The 24398-nt window shown below is 37.1% G+C and overlaps 1 protein-coding gene across 1 annotated transcript; it reads right to left on the bottom strand.

Annotated features, from left to right (window-relative positions):
- Positions 1–830: 830 nt before the first annotated feature.
- GPAM (glycerol-3-phosphate acyltransferase, mitochondrial) lies at positions 831–23739 on the bottom strand. The gene is made up of 19 exons (XM_009704336.1): positions 23673–23739; positions 23115–23211; positions 20091–20204; positions 18703–18852; positions 17688–17784; positions 16586–16722; positions 15124–15223; positions 14194–14406; positions 13691–13804; positions 11641–11726; positions 10907–11022; positions 10158–10228; positions 8773–9037; positions 8141–8283; positions 6472–6549; positions 3778–3915; positions 2738–2927; positions 2570–2628; positions 831–1366 (listed from the first exon to the last, which is right to left on the bottom strand). Exons 1-19 carry the CDS (start codon positions 23737–23739, stop codon positions 1250–1252), a joined length of 2352 nt encoding a protein of 783 aa, XP_009702638.1. The 3' UTR covers positions 831–1249.
- Positions 23740–24398: the final 659 nt, after the last annotated feature.

Genomic DNA, 24398 nt, shown 5'->3' with positions numbered 1-24398 from the left:
CTCCACTCACATGAAGAGAAGATGAAATCTACAGTGCAAGTCCTCCATGCAAAAAAGATCAAATCGCAACACCAGAGTCCTGTTTCATAGGACAGAATTTATTCATCATTCAGGTTTGTCTACAAATTTCTTTTTTTTGGTAAGTCAATTAGATCAGAGTCAAAAGTATGTTGTTCATTGTATTTCTGTGTTCCTACAGGTTACTAATTCATGCCAATTTAGGTCTGCTCAGCAACAGAATACAAACAATACAACAGAATATGAAACACTTGTTTCCAAAGAATTGCAAAAGTTATTGCTGAAACTTTTAGGGCTAAAATTAAAAATTATTTCACCAAATCAAGTTTTTACTCCACTTTTAAAAAAATCTGACATCCCATTAATTAAAAAAAAAAACAAAACAAAACAACAAAAAACAAAACCAACAAACTTAATAGCTTTTTTCAATTAAATAATAATCTAAGATTTTACAAGATATTCACATTCAGGCAACTGTCTCCTGACTTTCATCATTCTGAATGACAGATGCCATAATAAAAACAAGAACGCTACTCTCACATTCTTCATGACAGCAATGATTAGTGCAATTTACCACTGCACTACACAGCTCTACTAGTGCAAGGTGTGCCTGCTGACGTTTCCCACAATCATCTGCTACATGATCATTCTTCTCAGATGTCTGTAACTGTTATTGTCACTAGAATTTTGGCATTTATGTTAACTTTTATGAAAAACTATGGCTTTATCCATGAAACATATATCCTGCCTAAGCAAAATTTTTAAAACTTTTATTTAAAACAATAAAACTGAATCGGAATGAAAGTTACTTGTTTATGCCATAAGCTGCGTTGCCACTAAACTCAAGATCTCAGGGTTAGCTACAGATCGCCAATACGTGTATTTGTGCATCTGTTACAGTCTTTAAAAGTATATTTAAAATGTAACACTGATAAAATTTCACTCTTCATTTTAAATCTAATTCTAATAATTTATCTTATTTTTTGCAACATGTTTAATTACTTGTATCCAAAGTGTCATCTGAGCATTGCTGTATTACAACAGGATTGGGACTGTAAGAAACCCATAAATGCATACGTAAGAAGGCACTTGTCTTCCAGTAGTTCAAGTCAGAGGAGGCCTTACCCAGACAGTGGCACCTTACACTCTGAAGGATTAGCAAATGTCCCCAGGCTTTGACACAGTCTCTAAACCTGTCTTCATGTCCCTGGACAAAGGTGCTATATGTGGTCTATAATACCATGAAGCTCATGACGAATTCCAGTAGTTTTTGCCGGTTGCGCTGAGGTAGGAACGTAGTGCTTAGTTCCAAAATGACATCTCTTCTTTGTTTTGTCTGATTGAAAACCTAAAGAACAGCATGAATGTATGTAAGTATCACCATGTTAAAGGAATCTCCTTTCTTTTCCAACTAAAATTCTATGGTCTATACTAAATTTGCCTTCATTTACAAGACTTTTTTTTCCTTTCCTGAAGGCTTAGATGGCAATGCCTTTAGATATCATTAGAATTCACTCAATGTTGAAGCCCTTCAAGTGGTACGGAAGAAGAAAAACTGAGAATTAAGCACAGTGTATGATAAACAGCCAACTCTTAACAGCGAGCGATGAAACACGCACTCAAAGGGTGTCTGAATTGAAAGTGTAAGCACTTTGAAAAGAAGAATTCAGATGCTATGCTCTGAATAGATGCTCAGCAGATGCTATCTAGTTCCACTTTTCCAACAGCAGAATAAACTAGAATTAAAATGATGGATTTGATATGTGCTTTCTTCACAGCTCTTACAGTCTACAGGAAGGTACTTTCACTATAGGCTTTACTATAGGCTAACCATTGTTAGATTATTTAATACCTCAGAATTTAAAGGACAAAGACTTCAAAACCCTTATCTAGCAATACTTTGCCTAAATGCTGATCTTTTCAAACTTGTAATGCTAAATCCCATCTGGCAGTCAGGAAGCCATGTCATTCTGATTAAAGAAAAACTCCTCATTTGCAAAATCTAGGCAGATGATTTTAAATTCAAAATGCTACTGGTAAAGTGCAAAACTGATCCTTTATTTTAAAGAACACCTGTATCCTCATGATGGACACTGGAGGTCTGTTAGGATGGTTCTCCTGGAGCACCAATCACCCCTAAGCCAAAATTCAATAATACTTTTTGAAGATTTAAGTAGTCCTTCAAAATTAAATTTAGCTGTTACTAAGCACAGAGCATGCTCTCAGCCTTCCAACTTTGTCACTGATGTCCAATAAGGACATGAAGTAGAGCAGAGGAACTTCATTTGCTGTGAATAAAAATGTCTAGTCACCTAGCCCTCATCTAGATAGGTTTTCTCAGGGGCAAGAAGTGCCCTGTTCTGCAATGTGTGCTCTTCTCCTACAGCCCCAAGCTTTAAGGAAAGCAAAACACTCAAAACCCACAATACCTTTGCACAGATACATTCACAGATTTTAAAATGATATTGAACTGGTTCCAGGAATTGTCAAAATTGTGCTCATTATTAAAATGAAACTTAACAGTCTCCAGCTCTGGTCACTGAACACTTACCCCAATTTCCTTAAAGACTTTCACTGCGTTTTTCACATGACTGTAGGTAGCACTCTCAGCTGCAAGAAAGAAAATCCAGAGATAAACTAACTGCAATTGAATTCAGGCTACCTTGTGCTAGGAGGCACAGAATGAACTAAATCCAGTTCCAAAACCAGTTTAACATACCATATACAGCAACATTCTTCTCCGTCCTGCTTATTAAGTGCCTGTGTAACTTTTGAAGGTATTCAGACTCTGAAACAGGACCACTAAAATTGTGCACGAAGATGACAGCAGAGCTATATGCCTCGAGTAAAGGTCCCAATAACCTCTGCAGGAAAGTGATGTACTGCTGGTGCTCTTGAGACTGGCTCACCTAAGAAAGGGCAACAAGAGCTTAAGTGACAGAGATCAGTGGAAACAAGAAATGACCTGCAAGGCAGTGCACGGTAAAACAGCAGCTGGAATAATTTTTAGTACAAAAAGGAGTACGAGGACACAACACAGTGAAACAAGAAATGACCTGCAAGGCAGTGCATGGTAAAACAGCAGCTGGAATAATTCTTAGTACAAAAAGGAGTTCGAGGACACAACACAGCACATTATGAAAGCATAGCAAAAAAGCAGGTTACCACAAGGGACAAAACAGGCACTGCACGTAACAGATCAATGCCACTTTTTTTGCCTCCAGGTTATAATTGTTTTCCTAAGATAAAATTAAAGACATCATACTGTTCTGCAGCCAACAGAAAGGTTGCCATACATTCACAGAGATGGACATAAGTTTCCAAGTGTTAACAAGATACCCTAAAGAGTGCTTGTGTCAGCTCTGTGAGAAAACTGGTAATATGTTTAAAATCAACATGATCAATCTATGAAGTGAAATTTAGGCTGAAAATAAATACCAGCCAGATGTGCTCCTTTTAGAGTGTGTGCTGTCAGTAGAGAATAAAACATTTAGACACTAAGATACTTGAGCATTTATCAGTTTTCATGACATTAATCATTGCCCTTCCAGCTCCCTATAAGATGACTTGATGTTTCTTCAGCTGTTTTCCTCATGGGAAAGAGGGAAAGGTGTTTTACTGACTGTAGCAAGATACAACAGAGTAACACTGTGAACCAGCAAAAAAAACCCCACGGTATCATTACCCCTCCTGAACTAGTAAAGTAGTTTGCACCTCTCACAACAGGTTTCAATGTTATTAGCCTTAGGATAATATTACCTTCAGGTAGCAATCTCTCTGCTCTTCTCCAAAATCACTGTCTTCATCTTCCTCATCACTTCTCCAAGACAATGGCTCAGGAAGTTTTTTATCCCATTGCTGTTCTGTAAGACTGGGGCTAACATCCTCCTGATCATCCTGCTTAAATTTGAAAGATAAGGTGGTAAATAGGTAAAAAACCCAAATCCAGGCAAACAATAGGTTTATTTTATAAACTCACCTGACTTAATCAGTCCATTCATTAACCAATATTTAATGGAAGCAAGTGAGACCCAATTATAGACAGAGTTGAGACAAGCAGAGAGTAGAGATATTTGGTGAAAAAGACTGGTTTTCTTTAGTTTGCCTGTCACATAAAAGTAAAAATCTTTGCATGTGTTGCTGAATCTTCCTACCAGAGGCCATGCAGTAGCAGTTGCCAAGAAAGCGGTTTCAGTTGTGTTAGGATAGAAAATCCGAGATGTTATCTGGATATGAATGTTGCTAACCTTCGTACTACTGTTGCCAACCTCCATACTACTGTTGCCTTACAGACAGAGTAGTAAACTCTGTGTTATTATATTACAATAGCTAAAATCTCAATTGATGCAGAATGCTACATGTTGCTATTTGGAAGTGGTAACCTACTGCCTCTGATGATGCTGTTCTTACATCTGTCCCCATGTGAGATACTGGTTGGAACAGAATGAGCCAGTTTTAATCATAAAGGCCACAAATTGTTTAAACTTTGATTACATTGATGCAGGTATGTCAGAAGTTCAGGTGTACAGTAACTGAGATGCAACCGAAATACTCCACCTGACCAATTCTATTTCATGCAACATTCAATTTCAACAATGCATCTTCAGAAATGAGTTTTAGAGATAGTAAACACACACTCAAAAGAATAAGAGAAGCCTTAGTGTCAATCATTCACCATTATTTGTTTTGCTCAAAGCAGCAGAACAGAACGATTGGAATGGATAACAACCATGGATAACCATGGATATCAAACGGAATCAACTGAATAACAGAGACCTTGTAGATGCAATTACTGTCATAACAAAGAAAAAGGCCTCTGCAGCAAATGAAGAATGACATCCTTCCAATCTTACACTCTGATCAAATGTTTTATTTTGAATGAAGCACAGGTCACAAAGTAAGTTTGAAAAAGTACCAAAGAGATCACTATGCGTTAGGAATATTTCTTGGTTTTTGAAGCAGACACCAGAAGCACAGGAAAAGAATTTTTTAAAAAAGCATGGGTCAATTAAGCTCAATTTAATGGGAAATTTATTAATGTGTTAATGTCAGCAGTAAACTGAAATAATTAGAAGGGGCAGAAGCTAGCTACCTTTCTTAGAGAATAAGTTGTAAAAACCCCACAAACATTTCCAACCTGTCTGAAGTCATGAAACAACCATTGCTTACAGTGTTTGCACTGATTATGCAAATTCTTAACACTGTAAAAGTAGTAAGCAGGTACGGAGGTTTTCTAAGTGTAAGAAATTTGCTGATGGAATATATCTCCTTTTCTAGCACTCAAATGCTGCACGCGTGGTATGTATCAGACAACACAGACAAATATTTATATACTGCCTAACAGTTATCTGTATCCCAGCTATAAAGAGCAAAGTACCAGACTCAGTAACCAAACCTTATAGAAGAACCCTCAAGACAGGCTTCATGCTTTAACAGACAGAGGTGCATATCTACTCCTGTCCACACCTATTTTCCTCATCTGTCCCCAGGCATGGAACATACAGGTCTCTTCCTAATCCTCTGACTAGCTTTCGTTTTTTGATTTATCTAATGGTTATTATAATCTAATGCATGACAACATGCTAGTCATTCAGATAAAAAGCAAGCAGCGGTTAACTCCAAAGAAAGAGAATGTTTAATATCCAGGTATATCAAGTAAATAGTACCTATGGATACATACACTAAAAATGGAAGCATGTATCAAAAGGTATGCAGTAAGATTAGAGTGAAGTAGTGGTCATTAACAAATACATCAGAAGCAGCTCTAGCCTCCTTTGAAACTGGAGAGCTGCAAGAAGAAAGCAGCCAAATATGTAACTCCTTTTCCATGTGCTCTTTAAATTTTGCTGCTGCCTCCTGGGCGCCAAGGTTTGTTTACTGTGCACAAAAAAAAGTTTGGGAAGCAAAGGTATGCTGAGTCAGCTGCCACCTAGTCCCCAGGTTTTCTTTACACTGTTCGCCTCTGGCAGATGGCACCACATAGCGACTCCAATACATCCCTGAAACTGCAAAATGTGCTAGCAAAGGAGGTTTACAATAATTTCAAGATTGATGCAAAGGAATCAAAGAATGACAAAAGAACTGGACTACTGACTCCTGTACAGTAGAAAGTAAACATCCGTGTAGCTATGCTAGAATTTGAAAGGGCTCCAATAATAAAATAAATCCCCATTTTACAAGATAGTATAAAATATGTGTCCTCCTTAGTAGGTTTAATGGTACAATGAAATTACATACAGAATCATTCATAGCATCACAGGATGACTATACCCAAATGTCTGACGCTTATAAATGTAAGAATGAAGTCATATCAGCCCTGGACTTGTGAAGATGTTAGAAGCTTTCAGTGACAGCATCTATTTAGAACAAGACTCACAACTAAGAAGCATAAAATACCTATGGCTAAAGTCAAGTACAAGAAACAAAGCTCACTTAGTATCTCTATCACTTTACCTCGGCCACCAGAAGAATGCCATATTGTATCAGCCTTTCCACAGATTCATGGCAAACTTGATATATCACCTGGCAAGGCTGCACAACATAAAAGAAATGCACTGAAAAAAATCACATCAATTATACCCATGATAGTAACACCAGTTCCCTGTTCACTATGAATGTTTTAGATACAGTATTACTCCTTTTAAGCAAGTTATTAAACTTTTACCAGCATAATCCTAATGCATCATTCTTAGGTTTATCCTGGCAGACAGGCAGATATTAAAAAAATTACAGTGAAACAGGATATTTAAAATTTGTTCAAGTTTTTTGAAGAAATGCATTACTACACAGGTAGAAAAACACATTAAATATTCTCCCCTTTTAATTGTCTCCAACCAGATTTTAGTTTGTTAACAATTCTGGAATAAAATCATAAAACTAAAATCACTGACACATATACCAGTGACTTATTTGGGATTCAAATGAAAGTACACCTCTAAGAAATCCCCTTATTTGTTTTGAAACTCTGAATAAAAAGCCAACATCTTTTACATTATTCATAATCATGTAGGAAATATTTTCTAAGTGAAAAAAAAAAAAAGATTAGTAACTCTGGAAGCCGAAGGATAAGGTTACTAAAGAACCCCACCATATGAGCAACATTACTGTCCAGATAAAACTACTAAATTGGTCTTATGCTTCATTTAAAAAGCATGAGTCAGAAATATGTGTACAAATTTAAGAACTAATTCAAGAATCTCCAGAACTCTAAGTAACTTCTACACAGAAGAAAAAAAAATACCTAACACTTAAAATTGCAAGTATACAGAGTGTCTGAAAACTGAGATAACATCAGCTCTCTTCAGTATTTTGAAAGAAAACAAAAACCAAAGTCATGCCATGTTTAAAACTGCCACTAATTGCTAGGTGTGGCACACTGTGACTATTGCACTCCTATGCAAATTAAGATTCTTTAGAATCTGGAGCCTTAGTTCCCAGCATAATTCCAATCATCTATGCAAACTCTCATGAGCTGGGTACTCTCAAAGATTTGTGTGTGTTTAGGTAAAAGAATGTTTAAATAGTTTGAGCAGAAAGCAGATACAGTTGTGATAGTCTAATGACATAAGCAACACAGAATCTGTTAGAAGGCATTAAGTAGCCCAATCTTCTCCTAAGCCAAGTTGTGGGAAGCTGACAGAGTAAGCAGCTTTCCTTTCTCAGGGAAGGCCTAAAGCCACCACAGTAGAAATGCTGCAGGCTCACCTCAGCATCGCCTACTTCAGCACTCGCATGAGGAGCAGGCGTACACTCAGTATGTATCCCCAAAATGGGATCAACTGATTTTGTCACATCTTGCCAAGGAAACAAGGTAGTGACAGGAGCCTGGCAAGTTAATTCACGTGTTATCTTAGGCCAGCCATCTTTTGGATAAACTCTTCTGATGGAACTACATTCATTCAAACATTCAGACATTTCCTTGAAGCAAATGGGAACAACACTATCTTCCTTTTTTCAAATTATATTCAACTTCTTGATATCCATTATCATCAGACTGTACTTGTAGTGAACATATCAGAACCGTGACACTGAAGAAAGCATCAATTAATTTTAAAGTAACATAAGCAGTTACAAGCAGAACAAAAATTTGAAACCTGGACAATTAATGCAACTACTTACTTACCAAAGATACAGTAAATTCATTAGAAAGCAAGTAACACAAGCTGGCAGCTTTTCGGACCAGGTGTTCTTGACTAATCAAACTGGGAGAAGCACCATTGGTACCATTTCTGTACCTCCTACTCTGAACTGCATGAAGACTGCAGGCTAGAGTAGAAACAAACATAAGCAAAGTTTATTTTTCCAAAGAGCTTTATAGCAATGTAAACTTAAAACTTTTGTTTTGTCTATTTCTAGGCTTAAAAGCAGTCAAATGTTACACATGCAATTGAAGAACACACCGCTATTTTGTTTGTGTCCAATTAATGTCAGATCAAAACAAAACCTCATTAAAATATTGCTGATCAGAGCACAGATATTGGCATGCTGGCTCAAAGCTCTGATAGTGCCTTGCCTATGGCAGTGACCAATACACAAATACTTCCACAAAAGATAAGGGATGATGGGAAAAATGACTGGAAACATTCCACAAACAAAACACAAGTTTACTTTAAAATTGTTTTTGTTAGGGCAAACATGGGCTGAAGCAGGGAGGGAAGAAATATAAGTAAATTACATGAAAAACTGATGAGTTTTTTTGTCTAGATTCTTGTAACCAATGAAGTCAAAGTAAGTCTTTCCTTCCCCAAAACATACCAATAATGGCCTCTTTAATGAATACATGAAGTACTCCGTTGCTGTAGAAGTTGAGTTCAAAGACAGCAGGTATCGTTGTGCTGGGAGTGATGAAGAACTCATTGTTCCGGCTAGTGTTTGTGATATTTACACAGTTCCCTAACAGGTGGATGGCATGCATGACAACATCATCTGAGTTCCCTGAAAATCCCAAGTCAAAGTCACGGGCTAAGACCTCCTCCTTCATGGAGAAGAAATCTTCTACCAACCTGGAAAGATCAGTTCCCTAGAAGTAAGAACAGAATCACACAGTGAAACAATTTTTCTGCGCAAGAGTTTATCTGTAAACCACATAACTACGTATATAGGAAATACATAAACAATACAGTAATTGTCAATAATCCAAAGCACATCATATTAGAAAAACTTATTTTCACAGAGATTTTGCTGAAATAGTCTACAGGGTTTGAATTATAAGCAGTTAAATTTTAAAGCCAGGCAGCTATTTGGGAATGCAAGTTTTTTGTTTGCTTCTTGGTTTATTTCATAACCTGGAGAGACCCGAGTTGTTCTTCAAGAACATGCTAGAGATACCTTATTTCCATTCCCTATGCTATAAAATGACTGATCGCTTATTTGGGAGTATTGCAATAAACAGAACTTTTCAATTGCTTGGGGATATGAGGAAAAGCTTTTCCTCAAGCACTTCCTTTCCTTGTTTTTTGTCAAGATAGCTTCGCATCACATTATAAAATGCTTCTTTGATCCCACTGTTTTAGGAAATTGGAAAGACTGGACTGACAGGAACAGTGATACTGTCCTTGACAAGCAAGATTACATATCTGATCAATATTTTTCAATTTCTTCTCAATTTATGTGCAATAAAACTTCAGATTAGAGGGAGAAGTAATTTCAGAAAAAAAACACAAAATACACTTGTAGGAGAAATAAAATTTCTTCCAATCCCCACACACAAGACTTCAGCTAAACATTAGTGTCATTCTGCCATCATGCTATAATATTTTAGTACCAACGAACAGCAAAACTAATTTGAAAATTAACAGAACATTTTCTAGCATATTTCATGGTGAATGTGTTTGAGATCTAGAAACAATCTTAATAAAATGAACCTAAACCATGTCTTCTTTAAAAAAAGCATAACTACATTTTGAATTACAAAAATTTACTTCCACATGAGTATTTATTATCATCTCATCAACAATGGCTTATCTTCAAGCATCCAATACTAACTAAAATATTAGCACTCAGACTACCTGAAATCCATTTTAATTTAAATGCATCTTTCTTCTTTTATCAGTATCATGCAATAGTAAAATGCATACTATTTTTTTTAACTAACAAGGGCAAAGCAATGTTTGGCTATTTACATAGCATGGAAGCCTTACCTGCCTGTGTCTGTACAGCAGCAAACAGGCAACGATGTGGGTAGACATCACAGCACAGGACTTGTTAGCAGCTAGAGGTAAACCAGATAAACTTGTTAAGCACCTGAGAAGTTCAGAACATTATTACAAGTGAAAGAGTACCCATTATTTAAAAAAAAAAAAAAAGTAATATTGACACAGTACCATACCTTCTGAATGAAATCAAAAGTATATTATGTCTATATAGTAACAATATTAGACTAATCAAATTAAAGTAACTTGAACTAAGGCAGCTGAGTAAAGCTTAAATGTTTACTAAGATACGTACTGTTTTGTATGCATCTCTCATACCACAAATCACGGATCTACTGACTGACACATACACCACGTAATCTATAAAACCTGGCAACACCAGTCCACGCAGCTAGATGAGTTCATGCAACTATGATCTTAAATAATTCCATTAAGACACTGCAATAACTTCTTACATGAAGTGATAAGAAATCAGTGCATCAATACGACAATCAAACACTTCAGAGTACAGCAAGATCAGTACACTAGTCCAAGGAATACAAAAGTTAGCAAAACAAACAATAAAAAGCTTGTACTTAATCAGAGAGAGTTTATTAAACTTTGAAGAGGAGGGAGGGAGGCAAAGGATGAATAATTGTCAAGAGAACATGTGAAGTCATGAAATGAACACCTGAATGGAGGGAATTGGGAAGTATGACATTACCAAACAGCAAGTTAATTCATACTATAACACTTACTGAACAATATATGCTCAGCCAAGTTGGATATTAGCTCTCTTCTGAAGGGTTCACTGGTGATATCCCTGGAGTTGGGCAGTGAGGCCTCTGTACCTTCATCCACAGTATCATTAGGTCTGAATACAGAAGAAAAATTCACATTATCACATTTATATTTTGACCAAAATATAAAATAATCTAGGCTGATTTTTTATTTTTATACACTAACTGAACTACAGTGCAAAATACCACTATGCAGTCTGGTAAGGGCACAAAAATGTTATACATAACAAGTTCCACAAAAATTTTAATGTCTACCAACTTTTCCAGATTATTTCTTCATACTAAACCACAATTCAAGGTAAGACTACCAAAAGAAAAATTGCAGTCTTGCAAGGAATCTCTTGTGAGGTTTAAAACCAAATCCTTCATTTTTCATTCCATGTGTCATATTTTCCTAAGTTATTCCATAAAATTTAAAATTAAACCAAGAGAGGTCACTAAAATTACAATAAGAAAAAAAAAAGCCTCCTCAAGCTTATTTAAACAGAGCTCCCCAGAAAGAATGCACCTCGTAATAAATTGCACAGTTACAATTTCCTAAGTTTTTCATTTTTCTATACACAATTAGATTACCCTTGGGGAGTTCAAACACTGCTTGGAATGTAATGCAGAATACTAAAGAGACAAACAAACAAGCAAGCAAAAAAACCCCAACCTGTCCTCCCTCTCCACAACACCCAAAAAATCTCTACCTTGATGGAAGTATAGCTGGTAACAAAGCTTGTTCCAAAGAAAGAGAAGCAGGCACAGGTTTTTGGCTTTGGCTGTTTACATATTCCTGTTAAGAGAAGATTTCTTATTTTTTGTACTTTTTCCACCTTATTCCCGCATTCAAGTGATAATATTACTATACAAAAAAGGTAATTATTCAAAAATGCAACTGTGATTAAAAATAGCTCACACTAAAAGAGCAGTAGTAAGGTCACAGAAATTAAAAATTTTCAACAGTTTATTCGCTTTTGATTTTATTTTATGAAAAGGCAGGCTTCCCACAGCAAGGAATCTGTACTTCATGAAAAACATTGCAAAAAAACCAATACATAACCCCGGTCAGCACCCTGCTGGGAACAACTCCTTAGAGACTAGCTTCTCCATGATTAAATTGACGAGAACTGCCTTCATTAACATGAGTAAGAGCAAAGTCTAATACCTATTCAGAACCAACATGGAGACTGTAATTATTGCTTGCTGCTGCTTTCCTCAAATGCCAGGACAAGGAACTTCTCCATAGGTAAACACTAGTGTAGAAACTCCAGTTGTGAGACTCCTCACAGTGCCACATCCTTAGAATTCTTGAACCCCGAATTTCTCAAAAGCCAAACACCTCGCCTTACAGGTTAGCATTTACATATTCTGTTTTCAGGACACTGTGTTCTTTCAGCTTCTAGTTTCCCACATCAGTCTTTATAAAGAGCCACTTAACCTGCTGGTCAGGAAAACAGTTCCCTCCCAGGAAAGCTGCTTAAAAGACTTTCACAGCCAGCTCACTCCCTTCTGATTCTAAGCCTGTCCTCACAGAACTGCAGATGCCCAAAATTAACCCCCAAAGCTCATCTTTAGAAAAATCTGCAGCGACGTAACTACATCAATTTAAAAATGCTGTTACACTTCTGCAATTCTTGGTTAAGGCATATTTAAACCATTTATGTCATTTATTACCTTTCTGGAGTACAAAACTGAATACACATACAAATGAGATGTGACTGAGGTTGCTAGGAAGGTATAGAGTGATTAGCATTTCACTAGATTAAGAGGGCAGATAACCTTCTTTTCCTTATACTGATCCAAGAACAATTGTTAACTCCCTACCAAGAATAGCCCAAGCCTTCTCCTTTGGAATTTCTTTCCCTATTACGCTAATTATAATGCAGTGCAGACAGTCACAATAATTTCATGCTGTGGTAATTGAACCCTCCAAAGCTCTCCAACCTACTGCTTTTCTGAGAGAAGTAGGGCAGAAAGAAGAACACCTAATTAATTTGAATAATGTTCCAGTAGGTTGTTGTTACAGTAGTTAATCTTATTAAAGTCACACTAAAAATAAGGTATACTGTAGCAGAAGACAGATTAGTGAAATGCAGGTAAGTACAGTACTAGCAGATTCTGCGAAGATATCAGAGAAAATTTAAAAAGTGAAGGCAGATACCACTGCACCACCACATTCCCTGAGAAACTACACAACAGTATTTGGTGAACCAGAGTAGGTAATAGTTACAAACTAATAACGAACTACGACTTTCAAAGAATATGAAGATTTTTATGATGTATTATCCATGATACTTTTATAGCTACTAATTTGCTTAGCAATTTTAAAAATCCAGTGAGACAAATGCCCTTCCTCAACAATACTGTAAGCCATTAAATTACTTAAACTAGAGAACTGGAGTTGTGTTTCCTTCAACTCCAAATGTCTACAATGTAGACATGGGACAGGGATCATTTTAAAGATTGTTTGTTAAAACAAAGCAAACGAACCAAGAACCCCACTAAGAATACTTATACCATTTCAAAACTAATATAATCCTTTATATCAACTCTGAGACTATTTCAGTTTAACACAAACGTGTCCGAAGACTCCCACATTCAGCAAAACAGGGATGCTTTTGTCCCGCTGGAATGGACTTCAGCAGATAACGCTAGCGATGGTAACCCACAAAGAGAAAAATCAAAATAAATGTGTCCTATTATTGAAACATCAAAAAGGTCAAACCTTCAAAAGGATCTTCAAAATATCAAACTTACTTTTAAGGAAAACGGTTGTGCAAAATCTACTCTGACACACCCATAATTCTTGCGCAGCATTCTGAAGACTCCTCTAGCTATACTCCAAAGACTTTCATTCTTCTTAGGCTTGCCCTGGAAAACATAGGTGGTTGGTTTGGGTTTTTTCCAATTTGCAATTAAAAGGTTATGTTTAAAATTAAAATGCATGCAACAGCAGATCAAACAAGGCTGTCTTTTGACACACCTTGTAACTTCAAGTAAATCCAGAGAACTATTTTTTTCCATAGATACCCACTCAAACATATTATTTCTTACGTCATGAATTTGCATTCAGAAGTATGTCAGTCATACCTCAACATTCCCTGTCTGAGGTTTTGTGATTCATGGCTCTATGCTCTTCAACACTAACACCAAGTACATGTGACAGAGGACTACTAGCACATCATTTTACTATGTAACACATTTTCCTGCACATAAACAGAAAATCCCCCAGGTTAAACAAGCTGTTCATTTGCTCTTACCAGCTGTTCACTGTTATAGTGACCTTCAATTATGCGATCATAGGAGATTCCCACAGGTATAATTAGGACGTCAGGAGTAGCATTTGAGAAGAGAGCATCCACCACCACAGATAAAAGACCTGCTCTGGCTCCTGATGTCTTTCCACTTCGAGACCGCGTGCCTTCCAAGAATATTTCTAAAAACTGCTGCTGTCTCAACAATTCTTCTATGTGCTGAATACAAAAAGATTGGAAAAGACGAAAAAATAAGTATCTAATTATACTGGCAAATTCACATTTGAAATACATTGTCAGTAACCATTTCCTTTTAAAAATATTAGAAGATCATGAGTAGGCGTGAATATTTGTGAAAAAAACAAAAGCAATAATTAATGCTTGACACAAACCCAGACCAAACTGCAATTGAATCTGCATGAATATACAAGCAGTATAATGTCATTTGCTCAAGAACAGCATCTCTAGCAACAGTTGATCTAGCCAATTTGCATACATCTCTCCTTCTGGTTACTCAGTACATCCCACCTTCCAATATGCAAATACAGTGATTATACTGAATGGCACAAAGGATTGCATCAACCCATCATAAACAGAGACTTCCGTTAACAGAATCAGTGTAGATATGCCCCAGTACAAAAGAAATCAGAGAAACATGGCTTAAGTTTAATGTTAATTCAGAGAACATTAATTCCACTTCCTTTAATAAGGATTACGCAAGGTAAAAATCTGCTCATGCTCAAAAGTGCTGGCCATTCAATTCTCTTTTATTTTATACATTCAAGACTTCATACAAAAACGGATCCCTTTTTTTCAGCATGAAACCTAAGACAAATTCACAGCAGTAACAAACATCCCCAGACTGATGGAACTCACCTTCCTGCTTGCCACCTGACTGAAATGCTACCTACAGAAACAAAGACAAGAAATACGTACCACGTAAAGTAAAGCTCTGTAGAGGAAGTCCTTACGACCATCAGGACTCTGATCTAACTTTCGACGGATGAAAAATCCTCCCAGCTTGCGGATCAATGTGCTACATAAGAAAGAAGAATTATACTCACTGATTCTAGTTTGCAGGAAACTACACGTCCAGTACAAAATTCCTAGCAGGCAACAGGAACTGAAATTACTGAAATTCTCAAAGACTAAAATGTATTACACTATTTGCACATGACAGGACTATACAAATATTACTCTATTTAACTTAAGAAACAGGCTTCCCTACCCCGTCTTGCTCCATTTCACTCCCTTGACAGACCACCTACCCTCTGCAGTGACCCTGACCGGGACACTACTGTATATTGAGATGTTGGTGACCCACATAACAGTTAACCTGAGCTGGCCCAAGTCTGCGCTGTGCTGCACATACAGCACGGCCTTTGTGCCCCCGTTGTACTGCACATATCCCTTGGCTGCAGGATCAGCTCAGCCAGATAATTTTAACAGAGGAGCCTGCAGGCAGCTCCCACTTGGCACCATCAATTACAGCACCTGCTTGGTCTTGCCTTTATCTAACAGTGCAGCGAGAAGTCCTCATGAGAACATCCTTTCTGCCTGACAGAAGAAATGATGAATAAAGTTGTTTTCTTGTAAGAAAATCCTATACTAGCTCAAATAACCAAAATAGGGTAACACTTTCTGCAGATAGGGTCTGCATGGCATGCTGCACGTGGATCGGAAGCCCACTGGATGCTGCACAACTCAGGGCTCTGAGTGTCTAAAGGGATGTTAGATTACCTCTGCTAGTCTCTCTTTCTTTATACTGCTAGCCCTAATAAATAGCCTTTTAATTGATACTTTATAGAGTCAGAATGCCTTTCTTAATGGGATCATCACAGACCAGTACCTACTGGTACAAAACACCCTCTAAGTCAAGGTATTCCCCTTCTTTCCTCATCATTTCCTGCAATATCCAGTGGCTTTTCAGAAATCAGTTAACCCCAAATTCTGTCTCACTGGCAAAATACTACCTAAAAGACCTTAGGTTCTTCAGTCAACAGAAATATAATTTAAACAGAGACCAAACTGGAGTACTTTCACACAAAGTATTGTTCACTCAGTATTGTTGCTGACGATTAGCTAGCTCATTAAACTTCATGAAGAGCTGTCCATTTGCAACACTTTTTCACATACTCATCTTTCCTTAGTCACCTACCCACCTTGAGACTCCTAGAAGAAAGGAATATCCTTCCTTACCCTACTCCTAAGTAGGGTCTGACAGAGTTTCTCAGATTTTGTTATGCTCTCTCTCTGAGCATGTAACAGGAACTAAAGAAGTTCTACATGATGGTCCAATACTCAGATTATCTTACACTTGGACATAAGATATATTGTGCAATAGGTCACCTGAAGATCCCACCACCTCAGTCTTTTTCAAATAAGAAGTGCTTATTACCTGAAGATGGGGATGTTGAGATTGTTCCCTGCAGCAATGTAGGGTGCTTTGATGTTATGGCAGAAAAGAATGAATGTAAGGAGCAAATAGTCAATGTGGGATTTGTGAACAGGCAAGAAGATAAGAGGCAAATTCATCTATGGTGGGGAGAGAAGGAAAAAGAGAGAGAAAACTGTTGGTAAGAAATGTGGAATATTATTCCTTTTCTAAATCTATTATCAAGATCGCTAGTATCATGTTATCAGAACCGATAGTATTTTCCTGTTACTATTATGCAGTTTGTCTACTGGTTTTCCTTCAGCTGTGATGATGAGAACACTTTAGTCAACTGTACTTCTTAATTTTCATGGACTTAGTTTTCAGTTGTATGCATTACATTAACAATGATTAATATCCCCAGTTTCTTCAGACTCGCAGTATTGAGACAATAATCGAACAATTAAAGGGATGTGGCCAAATCATCAGTGTCACCAAAGTATTTCTTTCTATTAGATATCAGCAAGGATCTATGAATAGTGGGGTTCCCAAATACTATAATAAAAAGATAATGTAGGAACCTTTTTTGTTTATTTATCTAATCCATCTTTCTAAGGTAAATCCTGCAAAAAGAATCAATTCCTTTAAGTGTAAAGAAAATAGTATAATTTAGGAGTTATTTTGACCAATTTCAATAAATATCGAAGGATGGGGAACAGATTGCAAGTAAGAAACAGGACAAGTTTATTTCTTAAAGATTTTTATTCCAAATTAAGGTAAGAGTGAAAAATCCTAAACAGACCTACTAATTTATTATTGGCTGCCTCAGCACAAAAAAAGAAATAATGCTGGATGCAGGTTATCTAAGACAATCATTCAGCCTCATAGTCAAAATTTGATCCTGAAACAAAGGTAAAACCAGAGTTCACACAGTATTTTAGGTTACACAACTCAAAGAGCATTATACTTAATTAAAAACACTACTTCACAGATACGAGACAGTTCTATCTGCAATCTGGTATCATACAGACTTAGCAGAACTCTCCTAAAAGAGAAAGTGCTGTAAACATTAATAGACACTACATCAGAAATCTACCTTACTAGATTCTTTCCCACCCTCCTTTACCTCTGTTGCTGCTTTGACCATTTCTATTTGACCTCTGTGGATCTGAATATTCCAGAAAAAACTGTTAAACAACTTCAGTAACACCCAGCCAGTCAACCTGAAGGAAGAACAAACACAACTCAAAAAGCTTCATTTATTTCTGCCTTCATTTTATATTGCTTCTATATGACTAAAGGCAAAGCCATAAAATCTGTTTACTTTGTATTCAAACAAAAATACTATAAAATCCAACTGCTTTACAAGTTTTTGCCTATCAGCTAAGCCACAGTTAGTAACCACTTTCAGCCTCCTACAGTTATGACACAAAACTTGTTAGTGTCAACCTCAGTGAAGGCTGTTCAAAGGGCAGAGACCACTTTACATATGGGGCAAGTTAATGGAGGTCCTACGATCAATTATAATAACTAAGCTAGTTAGGTGACATGTCAGGTAACAGCATGTATCTGGTCTTGCGGGAGAACTTAACATAGTTAGAAAAAATATAGGGTTTGAATCACAAAAGTTGGTGAAGGGAACTAGGAACATGACAGAGACAAATTCATCCTAAGTAGTAACAGTAGTCACCACAGTAGAAGATTTTATCTGAGATAACACTCTCTCTGAGATATTTATACTTATAGGTTATGATATTCAGTGGGTTACTGGAAAACAGATCTTTCACAGTCTAAGACGCTGCAGCTAGCTGCTCTTGCCTGTATCAGCCTGAAACAACAAAGGATATCAATATTGGCCCAAGCATTAGCACCAAACTTAGTTTCAGGATAAAAAGAAAAAAATCTTATCATAAGATTTATCCCTTGAAAAGGCAGAGGGTTTCTGCTGCATATGAAAATGAAGAAAAACTACCATTTCATTAGTTAACATTAGAAAAGGGACTTTCATGAATAATGCATTATTCTTTAGAATAATTATTCACTATTTATGAATAATGTGTTACTAACTCTGCTGGTATAATACCGAGAGAACTTGGCCGTCCTTCTACTCATTGACAATACTAATGAGCCATTTTTCTTACCTGATTAAAGCAGGTGACACATTTGCTACCATTTCCTGAAGAATTTTCCTAGCTTTTTTCTTCACTTTGTTGATAGCTTTAGGATCCGTTTGAGCAAAACTACCTGGAGCACTTGGTTCAGAAGCTTCATCTACAATGGCCTTCTGGACTCTTAACATTAAAAAGTAAAATTTAAGAGAGAGTTCCACAACAGAAGAGTCCAAGACACAGAAAACAACTGCTGGGAATGAGCTATATATTACTACAGGAGTAACTTGCAGGCACAAAAGAATATGCACACTGAAGTACTGTGTAGTCCAAATGCACCAAGTTTAATTCAGTAGTATTCTAAGCTCTGATTAAACAGGTGGATGAGAGACGAATGCACTCAAAGTTGACCATATAAAATAGAACGTACACAGTTCACAGGTACTGATATTGATTGCCAATTTTCAGAAATGGTTAAAAAGGTTAAAAACGCAGAAAGAACAGTTGAAATCTCCTCTTTGTTAATATTTTCTTTTTTCTGCCACAGCAACTTAACTTTCCTCATTAGATAGAATTATGCAGTTGCTATTTTGAACTTCTGCAGTATCCTCCCCCTTGAATTTTCAGTTTTACAAAGTGTAATTAAATTTTATAAGGGCTTTTTTCCCCATTTAAAACATGTTTAAGAGAGATTAAGTGGTTTAACACCCCATAACTGCGGCACAATGCAGTCTGCTTTACTTTTCAAAAGCAACACTATCATCTTCAGAAGGGACTCAAACATTAAAAATTCAGGAGAGTTAGGAATGTTAATGTAGGCAGTGTGTGCCCTCTGACAAAAGTGGACTCAAGGAGTGGGCATGTGGTTGAATTTCTTTGTGTCCAGAGAAAACTGATACCTTAATAGCTAATCAGGGGCTCAATGTGCCATTTAAAATGCAGTATATGAAACAGACAACAAGCTCCACAAAGTAAAGGGTGGGTATTTCATTCTATAGCCTTTTTCCAGTTTTGCCTCACGCTCTTGGTATACACTCAGGGTACTCTGAAATGCTGCTTTCCTATTCTTTCTGAAACACTGACAATTTCTGATGACTGCAGTATGACTTTAGTAGTGATGATTTACATGAATTAGATAAACAAACATTTGAAAAGTTCCCATGTAGCAATTTATTTTTCTGTGTAGTGTCTGCTGTCCACCCACTATACATCATTCATTTGGAGATTTGCAATTCTTAATCTCCCCTCTTTTACTATGCAAACAGAAATTGCAGGCTACAGTCCTGAAAGGCTGTGCTGAAGGTACTGTATCTTCTAATATTTTAAACAGTCTGACTTTCAAAACCTGCCATTTCTAAATTCTTAAATCATATTATAGCGTATCACTCATTGAAAAAATTGTTTATTTTGCATTATCTTACCTGCTGTTATTCAGCACATTTTCTGTCAGATTCTTGGCAAACATACCCTTATGAACATCCCTCTCTTGCACAAAAAGGACATAACAAAAGCGTCTTGCAAGCCACCCTCTGTACCTACAAAAATATGAAGGGTATTTGAGCATGACCCTCAAAATATTTCACTGCCATAAAAAACAGTATTAAAAACACCTAAAAATACAATTAAGAACCAAAAGTAAGCAGTTTTACGAAAGGCTGCCTAAAAGCTTCTGTATCTTCTAGTAAATTGCCATTATGTTAATGTTACAGATTAAATAACTGATACGTAGCACAAAATATCCAAGACAACTGGGGTCTGCATTACTTCAATTCAGGGTGATGCTGGCCTTAAACCATCCATAGTATCACAGGAAAGCGGCTAGAAACCAGCATATACCTTTTGTCTGTCCACTGGAACCGACTCTCCAGCTCAGCAAGGACAAAGAAGAGGTAGCGACGATTTCCAATTCAGTGGCTTTCCACCAAGGAAAGTAAATGACCAGCTAAGAAGTTTGTTAACCTCAAGAAATATTGAGTCCTCTTGAGAAAGTTGCTCACATTGTATGCACAGGGTGAACTCTCACAGACACTTTTGAAATATGCTTGCATTAGCCACCAACACTAAAAACACTTTTTTGCTAATCTTTTCTTCCTTTCCTGTGTTTTTAAACACCCAGTCCTATGTGCCTCCTACGGATTTTCTCCTTGCAAAGTTTTAACAGGAGTAATAACCAGGAAGTCTCTATGCATTCAAGTATTTAAGTAAGGCAACTTAGCTTATGCAGCCAGTCTATTCCTTTTAAATTAACACTGCCCTCTACTCTCTGGATCATATAACCAGCAATCACCTGAGAAAATGTTATTTTGAACAATTTTCCTAACATCACAGAAGATGCTTGTGACAAGGGAAGGGTGAAAATGAAGTCCCCAGCAGTGAATATTCATTACTGTTTTCTTTCCTCACCACCCTCGCTCACCAGGCCAGGACTGGACAAGCCACCACTCATGTGGGTCACCCCACAAACCAAACAGAGCTGGGACCCCCGAACAGCAGAGCTGATGTGATGGGGTAAAATTAACAGTTGGAAGAAGAAATTAAATTCTGGCCATTCCTAAGATCAGAGCACCTCAGTATTATGCAAAACCCCTGTCCTGAGGACTGCTGGTACAATGTATCACTGATGCTCCAGCGAGTGTCCCAAACCCAGCTGCGGGTGCAAATGCTCATGTTGGTTTTCATGCTGGAATGCTGCCAAGGTCTCATTCCTGAGTTACTGATCTTGGCTGTTAAAGCTCCGTACCACCTTTCAGTGAATTTATACATGTGTTAAAAACAGCTAGGAAAGATGAGAAGGAACTTTTACACTACAAAAGGCCAAACCAGCTGAGTGCAGAAGCCACTCACACTACAATTAAGATGAGCGCACATGCACAAGCCATCGGCACAGTCTGACACATAATGTTTATACAAATATTCAGACCGTCTCGAAGGATAAAGAATTTTGCTATTCATGCTGCCAGGGAAGTAGACAGGTGACTCTGTTTTAATTGCTTTTCCATTTTCCCTTTCTCATTGGAGTTTGAGAGCCTTATTGATTTTTCTAAAAAGCAAAGTTAAGGATATGCTTCTTTCTGACAATGATTTTGGTAACTATGAACTTATTATCACCACAGCGTATAGCTATCGCAGGGATCTGTCAAGATATAAAGGCTTCTACATTCATTTCGCAGCTTAGATACGATGTAGTATAATTAGAAAAATCTGTTTTCTAATCATGTAGAAATGATAGAAGACAAAAATCACACAGAACAGACCCAGTCAAGATATATTATAAAACTGACATATTCATCTCAGAAAAAGGCTGTGGTAATGTCTCAATAGAGGTACAGTACGCTAGCAGTTAAAGAGAATCCCTCTTGCTTTCTAAGGCCAATAAACCGTGACTCTGTAACCCCATGGGACCTCAAAACTTCATTAGAATTGTCAATTTTCAGACTATAATGACATTCTGAGCTGAAGCCATTTTATTTCAGAATAATTCATTAACCCATATTTTGTTGCCCGTACATTTCTAACTTCAGTAACTCTGATCATTCAAAACTATACAAGCATTAGACTTTTGAAACTAATTTAAAAAAAAAAAGTTAAACACTATTTCTGTTATTTTTCTGTATTCTAAACTACAAACTCAGCTCTTAAAAAAACATAATTCATCGAAATTGAAGAAAGAACAGCCTCTAACATTAGCTTCCTCTCTCTCGAGCAGAGCACAATGCTGCCTTTCTTCCTCTCAGACAGTTTGGCTCATTTCTTTCAGGCTGCTGGCCTCTCTTTTGTTTGCTCTGACTCTACAACAAATACTGCAGGACCTGCTTATGCTAATGATCACTGTAAAAACCTTAGCAAGCATTATTAACTTTCCAAAGAACAGACTAAAGATTTTTGTGTACTTCCAGTATCTTCATCCCAGAACAGAAGATACAATTCCAACAGCACAAAGACACACTGTCATTTTTATGTCATATACAGCATCCTTCAGGAGCTGTACTCTGCCACTGAGGCAGAGGAGAGACAGTCTTTCAAGATGTTCAGATTTAATTGTCATTGGTGATAACAGTCAACACCTAAATTGTGAGTCAGATCTGCTCACTAAATTAAAATGCAGCCTGAAGTCATTCTTAAGAATGGGAATAAAACAGCTCCTCTCAGCATTACATTACAGAAGCTGCCATTTGCACTAACGGAGTAAGGAATTAAACATGCTCCATTTTTTTGCGAAACAGGTTTGACCCTTACACTCCTTGTCTATAACCCCAAAGGACTTTGCCCAGCTCCCAAATACACACAGCCCAATTTAACAAGTATATTACTTTCCTGAAGTCAGCACCAATTCCTGCATTTTAGGACAGCACTATATATTCATTCAGTCCAGACTATCCTAGAGATTTCCCTGATGTAAGATCAGAACACATTGAATTTTAAAATCAAAAGACTTACTACATTACCTCGTATGTGTTTCATTGATATATATGACATTACGTAGACCCAAAGAAGGAATACTAGCATTGAAGAAGTTATCCTGTGAAATCAAGAAAAAAAAGACTGAAGTATTTCATTACATAAGAATAGTTGTGTCTTTACATTCATCATAACATTTAAGATAATGTAATGTTTTTCACTTCTATTATAAACAAAAGCCAAAGCTGAGAAGTGCTGAACTTGTTTATAAAGTACATACAAAGTGTTCTGAAAGGAAAATTAAATTCAGAAAGTCACTATTCCCAACTCCACTACTTTCAAAGTATTCTCTAGGCTTTACTGCATACAGAAACAGTTGTATTGATTGTATTCTTCAAGCTACAATATTTTATCATATTCTGATGTAATACAAACCAGGACTTGTCATAATACAGAACTATCTTTGAGACAGATCTTCATTAAGCCACATTCAGTATTAGTATAATCATGAGCCTTTTGACCCTCAGTCTGTGACATCCAGTTTGCCAGCAGATCAGGAATCACACAACGGCAGCGCAAGGGTCAGGATATCCATCCATGCTTACGCGGCAAATCTTCATATTCCTGCCCTGCCTGAACAACAAACTCAATCCAGCCTTCTACATCCCTCATACAGACTCTACATGCTAGACTATTAACTGTTCTGCAATGAGTTTGGGAGCAGTTCCACTTCAGATAAACAAATATTACTTGGCAGGAAGACCTAAACTTTAGTCTTCCATATTCCAAGTAAGTACCTTGACCAAGAGGCTAGTTTCTTTCTGCCCAAATAACATTTAATTATAAAACTGGTACCATGCCAACAGTGCACTACAGCTAGAACCACTGCCACGGTGCATATGAAGGAAGACAAAAACAAGACAGTGAAGGAGAAAGATAGTTACCAGCAACAGCACAGCTGCAGAACAGCCTCACTACCAATTTTGCAATGGGAGCCAGGTAAGAGTCTCATTTGTTTGTATTTTGTTTAGGACACACCACTTGCCACAAAGTAAAATATATAAATGTCCTATGCCATTTGCAAATCAGGTAGAAATCACGTGCTACAGTGGGAGCACAGTCTTTTGCTCCATGTTAAAGTATAACTGCATTGTACATACAATCAACAAATTGTTGCTCTAGGCTCTTAAGAGGAAACTTCAAGGTAATGTAATTTCTTTGACCATTCACTGGTAATTTTTTGTGGATCTTCGTATTGGGTTTGTGTGGCAAGGTTTTGGCAGCAGGGAGGCTACAGAAGTGGCTTCTGTGAGAAGCTGCCAGAAGCTTCC

The sequence above is a fragment of the Cariama cristata genome, unplaced genomic scaffold (assembly GCF_000690535.1).
Source record: "Cariama cristata isolate BGI_N322 unplaced genomic scaffold, ASM69053v1 scaffold14037, whole genome shotgun sequence".
In the NCBI taxonomy this organism is placed as follows: Eukaryota; Metazoa; Chordata; class Aves; order Cariamiformes; family Cariamidae; genus Cariama; species Cariama cristata.
This window is presented reverse-complemented; position numbering and strand designations above follow the sequence as displayed.